Source organism: Chinchilla lanigera, unplaced genomic scaffold (genome assembly GCF_000276665.1).
Source record: "Chinchilla lanigera isolate Chin_1 unplaced genomic scaffold, ChiLan1.0 scaffold00034, whole genome shotgun sequence".
NCBI lineage: Eukaryota > Metazoa > Chordata > Mammalia > Rodentia > Chinchillidae > Chinchilla > Chinchilla lanigera.
Genome location: NW_004955435.1, coordinates 4,868,015 through 4,876,914, shown reverse-complemented (window position 1 = coordinate 4,876,914; position 8,900 = coordinate 4,868,015). Strand labels below are relative to the sequence as shown.

The 8,900-nt window shown below is 42.5% G+C and overlaps 1 protein-coding gene across 1 annotated transcript in view; it reads left to right on the top strand.

The window, feature by feature from the left end:
- Positions 1-837: 837 nt before the first annotated feature.
- Positions 838-8,900, top strand: part of Sass6 (SAS-6 centriolar assembly protein) — a gene marked incomplete at its 5' end in the record, with an annotated part of 43,794 nt that continues 35,731 nt past the window's right edge. The window contains 6 exon segments of the mRNA XM_005389097.2: positions 838-898; positions 2,367-2,446; positions 2,853-2,957; positions 3,758-3,929; positions 4,533-4,598; positions 5,522-5,641. Coding sequence (XP_005389154.2) covers positions 838-898; positions 2,367-2,446; positions 2,853-2,957; positions 3,758-3,929; positions 4,533-4,598; positions 5,522-5,641 — 604 coding nt within the window.

Below are 8,900 nucleotides of genomic sequence, written 5' to 3'. Positions count from 1 at the left end.
TTTAAATGAAAAGGTTCTGATGGTTTGTCTTCTAATAGATGGTGTTTTAGAGTCGGGGCCGTAAGGTTATACACCAGAATAGTCTTAGCCACCGCACTTTGTTTATCCCCCTTCATCCTCATAGCATCCCCATCGTATAAGTGAGGAGAATTGAGCCGTAGTTTAAAAACGGTGGTTTTCACGGCTTTGTGTGGACGTCCCGGGAGCCTCCCGCACTCACAGGCCGGCCTTTTGGAGCTGGCTCAGGCTCGTGTGACGCTGGGTTAAGTGTGCGCGGTCCTGAAGCAGCCCACTGACGGGAGCCGGCGTGCTTCTGGGCGGCGCCACCTGGGCGCTGGTCCCTGCCCGGGACAGAGGGAGAGGCAGGCGGCTGCTGCTGCTGCTGCTGCGTGACGCTGCCGAGCTGTTGCTCCCCTGGGCGTCCCCGTCCTGCCTCGGAGCCAGCTGACTGCGGACTGAACCCCCACAGACGGGGCTGAAACGAACCTGTCCTCCTGTCCCTTTGGTGTCGGCGGTCTTGTCCCAGCAGTGAGAACAGTCGTTAAGACGGCTGCTTATTAGTGGAAGAAGACTTTAAACCTCGAGTCTAGACGCACTCTAAAAACCTGAGCACTGGCCTGGGGATGCAGCTCAGCGGGAGAGCACTTGCCGGCGTGGAGGGCTTCCGTTCCTCCTCCTGCACTCGAGTCGGTCAGGCAGTGAACAAGCAAACAAGTATTGTACATAAGTAGAGAGCAGCTGTGAACAGTGTTGTGGCAGAAGACTGAAAAGTAATACAAATTACGAGGTGATTTCGTGCTAATGTTTCTGATGGGTTTGGCCTGTCTTTGTATACAGGAGAATCAGTGTTAGAGTGAGCATTGAACTACAATCAATTTCTAATCCAGTTCACAGAAAGGTTAGTATTTCTTTCTCAAAATATGATAAGCTCTCTATGTTAATTTTATTTAAGAATGTGAGATCTTTTGTTACATCCACCTAGCTTTTTAATTTAGGACCGTTTTGGAACTGTTACAACCTAGGATGCGCTCCAGACTGAGACAACTGAAATACAATTACGTGTTTCTAAAGCACACAGGAGGAGTGGGGCGTGTGCTAACAGTCCCCTTTGGTTTGCGCAGAGCAGTTAAAAATTGCTGGGATAGGTATTACCGCTTCAAAGAACTGCCATTTCATAGTTACAGATAGGAGAACAGAATGGACTGAGGCGCCTCAGGGAGGTATTTTTTGCTTAACTTTTGAAAAGAAGCCTGTAGAGCTTCTGTCCTACATGAGCTTCAAGATTCTGAGCCCTAACCCTGAAGGGTGAGAACGGGGTGGGGGGTGGCGGAGGGGCTGAGAAATCTGGCAGCTGTTTTCCCTGCGTGCGGCTTTCTGTAAATACGCTCAAGAGCCTCGCCTTACTAGTAGGAATTTCAGATTTTTGTTTGCTTGGTTTTGCTTTGAATCGCATCTTCTGGTGAATTTCAAGATACTTAAATAAAAGTGCTTGACAGGGCGTTCTGACACATCACGTACCCAGACTACTAACCTTCTAGAGCGGAGAGTGTCTATGATACTTCCTGCGTGTTATTCCTTGTGCCTGCTGTACCTCTGCTTACAGCGTTTAAAGTTTTCTAGGAGCCCAGCAGTTCCTGAGTAGTCATGAATAGACTGTGCTTCAGACTTGCTGCCGACTTGAATGTTCAGTTCTGTGCTGCTCCCCCCTTGTGGCTTGGCCATTTTCCTTGCAGCAGTGTTCTCTAAAGTGCATAATTTTGGAGTATTTTTCTGTTAGCTTCAACTGCTGTGATAATCTGCCGCATTACACATTTAACAAACTGGAAAATGGTCTTTGTGAAACAAATCTGCTCTAGACAAGTGAGAGCAGATGGGCATCATGGTGAGGAGCCATCTGGAACAGGGGAGAAAGGCCCTTACAGGAAGCCCTAGCAACGTGTCACCTGATACTCACATTCTCCTGTGACAAAGGCTCCTTCTGTAGGGCGCATTATTGGTGACTGGGCTGTTGGTGCATTTATCTCTTTTGAAGTGCCAGCCCAACTTATTAAGGGGAACTGAATGTGTGGGTGAGTTTGGTGTGTCCAGGGGTAAGGAGTGTCCCTCATAATGCCCTAGTGCAGCAAAGGTTGGTGTAAGTTTTCCTGTGCCTCTGACAGGGTCATGTTCCTATATTTTCAACTGCTAGCATTTAATGAGCTTTTATAGCCCCTTGTAAAGCTATCGAGGAGCAGAATACCCCTATTTAAAATTCTAAGTCTTGAAAGACTAAAAGAAAACAAACCTATCTGAAGTATAACTGTGATATGTTATTATTCAATAGTTAAGATCTACTAAAAATATTTTTCAAAAAATATTTCTTTTAGGATTTAGTTATTCGTCTGACAGATGATACAGATCCATTTTTTTTGTATAACCTTGTTATATCTGAGGAAGATTTTCAAAGGTAAGTAACTTTTGTGTGGTCTTACATTTAATCTAGGAATAAGTTTCTAGTTTTACAAATGTATTGGCATTGTTCCTTTTGAAACACCTGTCGTTTGTAGGTGTAACTGTTCAGAACATTTAGTTTTTTTCTGGGAATATGGTACTGTTTGTTCTGTAGTTACTTAGATTGTGTTTGAAAATAAGTATTTCATATGTTATCAGAGTTCTTATTACAGCCCAGGAATTTGGAGCTTTAGCTAAATTTCTTGGGGTTTTTTTCTTTCATTGAATAAACTCTGAAACTGAAAGTCCTAGCTTAGTTCTTGATTATAATGGGTGGTCAGTAAATAATCTATTGGGATATTTATTATGGTTAAAGATAGTAATTAAATCTTTAAAAATTTCTTTTCTTGCCTTTTGTGTAGTTTAAAATTCCAGCAAGGTCTTCTGGTAGACTTCCTAGCTTTCCCACAAAAATTTATAGATCTCCTTCAGCAGTGTGCTCAAGAGCATACCAAAGAAATCCCAAGGTAAGTTGCATAAAAATACTACGTAATTAAACCTGTTTGAAGATAGACTCTTGGAAAGACAGGTTGGGCTGGGCGTGGTGGCGCACACCTGTAATCCCAGCACTCAGGAGGCGGAGCAGGAGGATCACTGCGAGTTTGAGGCCAACCTGAACTACATAGTGAAACCCTGTCTGTCTGTCTGTCTGTCTGTCTCTCTCTCTCTCACACACACACACACACACACACACAACAGACAAGTTGATGGCAAAACATTTTTCATGTATTGTAATTACTGCTATTTATTTTTAAGACTGGGATTAGTGATTGTTGAAATAAATTATTTCATTAGAAACTATAAAATGATACTTTTGTATTTTTTTACTTTACTTTAATTTATTTATTTTGTACTGGCATTGAACTCAGGACCTTGTGCTTGCCAGGCAGGCCCTTGTGCCGCTGAGCTATTTCGCCGGCCAATGGCTTTTTAAATAAATCTACAGTTCTTTCCATGTCTATGAGGTATAATTCTTTCAACTGTACCTCATCAGCGAGGGCTCCTTGATTCCTCTGAAAGTCCACACGGGAAAAGTTAAATGCTTAATTCTTACGATGAGCTCAGGGACTGCAGCATATTCGTTCTTTACCTTGCCTCACCCCTGCCCCTTTCGCCTCCTGCTTTACCCCAGGAGGCCTTTCACACCAGTCGTGGTGATTTCCATGTATTCCCTTTGCTTGTCTTTGTAAGTAGAGAAGCTTGTGATCTGGTGGGAGAATTTCGCTGTCTCCCAAGTGTGCGGTAACGCGACCTCTTCTTTTCAAAGGTTTTTGCTGCAGTTAGTTTCTCCAGCGGCTGTTCTGGATAACTCACCCGCATTTTTAAATGTGGTGGAGACAAACCCTTTTAAGCATCTTATACATCTCTCACTAAAACTTTTACCTGGAAATGATGTGGAGATAAAGAAATTTCTAGCAGGCTGTTTGAAATGTACCAAGGTAAGATTTAGATTTAAGTCATTCTTTTAAACTAGGTATCAAAGTACTTCGATAAATTACTGAGGAACTATATGGCCATTATTTCTTGTTTTCTGGTTAAAGTGTTATAGCATATAATGAACTTAATGTTTTTTCATTTAGTTGAGGTACAAGTATAGAAATGGATGTGGCATTGAGAACTCAGGCTTCGCCAACTTTCTGTCACCTCAGGCAGGCCACCTAACCTCTTGTGTCGTGATTTCGTGAGCTGGCGTACGTGTGCGGGAAGTGTCCGCCCTGACTAGCTCATCGTTAGAGTCAGTGTGTAAAAGTGTCTTGAATGTTGCATACTGCTGTAGAAAGTCTGTGGTACAGCATTGTGTTGCCGCTTGAAAGATTTTAGAAAAATTTTCAGTTAAATGCTACAAATCGGTGCGTCTCTAGTACTGATGCTACACAGATCCTGGGGATCTTGCTGAGACGTGGATTCTGACGTGGAAAGTCTGAGACTTGTCATGTCTAAGCCCTTAGGAGGATAGTGGTGCTGTATTTTGCTATACTTTGAATAATATGGCTACAGGTGGTTGGATTGTAAATTGTGTAATTTTTTATTTTTATAACTAGGAAGAAAAATTATTATTGACACAATCGCTAGATGATGTTACCAGACAGCTGAACCTTACGAAAAAGGTAATTCATATTTTATCTTCTGGAGTCATGCAGGCGCTGGCTCTGAATTGGTTACTGAAGTAAGCCCAAGCTTTTGTGTGTTTCTTTCAAAGTGTGCCATCATTAAGTTCCCCCCTTTCTGCCACTTTCTCTGCCAGTTCATTGCCTTAATCCGATGCTTTCTCTTTTCATGTTTAATTCCACCCACACAGTTCTTTCCTGTCCAGTACCTGACGCATTTTCTAAGTCTTCCTCAGGACAGTGTTTAGCATCTGTATGTTAGTTCCCTTCTCCTGTGCTACTAGCCTCATTTCTCTGGTTTAAAATAGCTTTTTTAGTACCTGTCTTCTAAAACATTCCCTTCTGTGGTGATGGAAATTAATTTCTCACATGAGCTTAGTGTTGTTTTATTTGTAGCTACTTCATTTTGGGTGAGGGCCAAAGTGTCTGATGAGCCAGATGGCTTTGGACAAAAAATGCTCCTACGCAGTGTGACCTCCTTGGACCATACTGTTGTGTTCCATAAACAAGAAGTAAGCAGCTCTTCAAACTGACTTGCTGCCGGGGATGCAGCTCAGCGGCCCGGGTGCCTGCCTGGCAGGCACAAGGTCCTGAGTTCGATTCCCAGTACCAGGAAAACCTGACTTGCGCCACCTGAGTTACCTAACTTTTAACGCCAGAGGGAAGGATTTGGTGACAAAGAGATCTTTAAAATTAGCAGCTTAAAGATAGTTAGACTTGGCCTGTGAGCCATCTTATCTGTAATATTGCTTTTATTCTAACCATTTTGCAAATTGAGAAACATCTGTGTAGGCTTTGTATATGTTTGAAAAGCTGAAATTTTATTTTCCTTAGTATTGTCTTACAAGTATCTCTGTGTACTAATTAGAAATGTAATCGCATCCAGAGACTATTTTAATGGTTTTTTCCAAATTCTAATATAGACGTTATCGGAAAAAGTTCAAGAATTAGATAAGCTCCGGAATGAATGGGCATCACACACGGCCTCACTGACAAGTAAGCATTCTCAGGAACTGACAAATGAGAGGGAAAAGGCATTACAGGTGAGCTCATATAAGGTAACTGAAAAAACTTATTGCTGCTGGTCACTTTGTTAATTACTGTTACGGTTCGTGTCTAGATGCCCCCCAAAGCCTCATGCAGTCTTGGGTTTTTTCGGAGGTGGCTGAATCTCGAGCCTGTGATTGATTCACAGTGCAGTGCTGGGATTAAGAGTGAGTGCTACACCGCCCTAGGGCGGCAGCCTGCACACAGTGTAAGGGGCAGGAAGAGGCTGCTCCGTCTCCCTCTCTCTCTCTCTCTCTTGCTCTTGCTGTCGTCCGTACCATGAAGGCTTGCCCCTCTGCCTTGAGCCACGTTACGGACTGAAACCTCTATAAGCTGTGAGCTAAATTATAAAAGGAATAATGCTTGCTTTAAAATTTTCAAACATAGAAGTATATAAAAGTTGAAAGTTTATCTTACAGAGTAAGAAGCAGTCTTGGAAGTTTTTTTTGTTTTGTTTTATTTTGTTGTTTGTTGGGTTGGTTGGTTTTGTCAGGCGAAGTTGCCCTATATAGTTTAGGCTGGTCCTTTCTTCTTTGTTTTTCTTTTCTTTCCTCGTCTTTTTGGGATAGGGTCTTGCTATGCAGTTCAGGCTGGCCTTGAGTGCACTTTTAGCCCAGGCTGGTCTCGAACTTGCCACGATCCTCCTGTCTCAGCCTCCAGAGCGCTGGAATTACAGGCATGCACTAGGCTGGTCTTGAAACTCTTGAACTCACTATGTAGTACAGGCTACCCTTCAGTGAATAGCAGTCCTCCTGCCTCAGCTTCCCTAGTGCTGGGACTACAAGCATGAGCCTCCCAGGCTGGAAGTCCTCTTACGTCTTTACAGAGAGTGATAAAAATGTGAACGCTGCTGTCGGGTGCCGTGCAGTGGAAGGGCAGACTCGTAAACACATCACACTGTGTCCTCGTTCGTGGTGGGGCTTGCGGCCCTCCCCCAAAGGCAAAATGAACATGGAAAGGTAAACACTGCCAACTACGGACAGCAAAGCAACCTCAGCAGCACAGCTAAAGACACAGAGACTTCCAGAACTGCCTCAGAAAACGGCAAGAACGAAGCAAGAAGTGTGTTGGAGTTTTAGGGGGGATGTTTACGAGGATTAATGGCAAGGTGTCTTACTGTAATACATTTTAAGCGTTCAGCACAGTTTTTACTCATACTGCATTTGTACACGCATAGTGCGCGTGTGGTTTGGTCTGTACCGTGGGGCCTTACTGGTATTACTGGTTATAACTCTTTCACTTAACGTCTTTCAGTTCAGATATTCCTCTTTAGTAGTTGTGTAGTACACAGTGTTTGGATGTAAATTATTTAAGTACTCTCCAAACTGATAGACATTTACATTGTTTGAAAAGGTAGTATTGTTTTATTTATTTATTATTGGAACAGAATTTCACGATGTAACTCAGGCTGGCCTCAAAGTCACAGCGATTTTCCTGCCTCAGCCTCCCAAGTGCTGGGATTACAGATGTGTGCCACTGTGTCTGGCTTTTTTATAGATTCTAAATGCAGATAAAATCTCTTATAGAGACTCTGACCATTTTAATTTTTTTTTTTGTAGGTTACACTCTTGCTGTAGTGTGGGTTTTCTTGCCTTCTAGAGTATAGTTTTTCATATTTTATTCAAATATTATTTAAAATTATTTATTAATATATTAAATGTTTACTCTTAAGACTGTAGCAGAATTTTTATTTTTAAACTGGAGATTGATCCCAGGGACTTAGTACTGAGCTATACCCTCAGCCCTTTTATTATTTTTTATTTGGAATCAGGGTATTACTGAGTTACCCAGGCTGGGCTTGGACTTGCAGTCCTTCTGCCTCAGCCTCTCAGTGTGGATTACAGGTGCGCACCACTCCCTGGCTGGGTGATTAATTTTTTGGTTTGTTTTTTTGACATGGTCTCACTATGCAGTTCAGGCTGGCCTTAAACTTACTATGTAGCCCAGGCTGGCCTCAGAACTCACGGCGATCCTCCTGCCTCTGTCCCTGAGGGCTGGGATCACATGTGCACCACCACTCCCAGCATGGGTGATTTTTATGTGTAACTTTTCTTTCAGATTAAGAGTTAGAAAAGCTAGGCATGCTGGTGCATGCCTTTAATACCTTTATAAGTTATTTTGTGTATAACTCCAAAGTGACTGAAAGATTTGTTTATACTTCCTATTGCCTTTTTTTAGTAAGATTATCAAGCAGTTCTTGTGGAACTTAAAAACCAGATGGACACTTCTTTTCCTGCTGATATTCTATAGGCGATATTCCATAGGGTAACGGCTCTAAAACTTCAAAGAGGATCACCTGGAGAGCTTATTATAATATAAATTGCTGGGCTCAGAATCTCCAATACAGTAGCTCTGAGGTAAAGTCCGGGAACTTGATTTCCTAACAGTGTGACAGTTGCTACTGATACTTCCGGTCTAAGGACCGTGCTGTACTTGCCAGAGGGCACTGTTTTCTAGTTTTATGACTGTCATTGTCCGCTGATACAGAGAAACTCCTTCTCCCGTTTCTGGTGATGTCCATGAATGTCATGGAGAATACAGTAACACCGTGTTATGTGTATTTGGTCGGTCTTCTCTCCTCCCCTCCCCTCCCCTCCCCTCTCCTCTCCTCTTCCTTCCAGTGGATATTAAACCCATGGCATTATATTTAGCTTGGGGCATTGGAAAAGTTAGGGCAACTTTGATTGCTTCGCGCTTTGTTTTTATGTTTCTAATTATTGCTCATATTTATACGTGTTATACTTTGTTTCTAATTGTTTCATGACGTTTATACTGATGGTTCATGCTTTCATCACCTGACTTCTCTTTGAAGGCAGCATGCCGTCCGCGCAGCTGATCTGAAGGTGACAGTGTGCGGTGGAACTACCGCGGTGCACGCCTACCATCTTGTCTCGTGGAACTCTGTATTAGCTCTCATGTTTTATCTAATAATTACTTTCTTATTCTCTTTCATGGTTTGAACAACCTTCCATTCTTACATCTGGTAATCTGAGCAGTGTAGGTGAGGAGAGCGATGTGCAATGTAACAACCACTGCTGATTCGTATTATTTTGTCTTGAGACTCTGTATCGCTTGGAATGTTCTTGCTTTGGTGTGTTTATGTGTGTGATGCTGGTATGCTGCTGTTGTTCTTTTTTTGTTTTGTTCTGTTTGTTTGTTTCTCATGTACTACTCTCTTTAAAATAAAATTTTAAAAAAAAGCAATATACCATTTGGTAGGCTGAGGAAGGAGGATCACTGTAAGCTCAAAGCCAG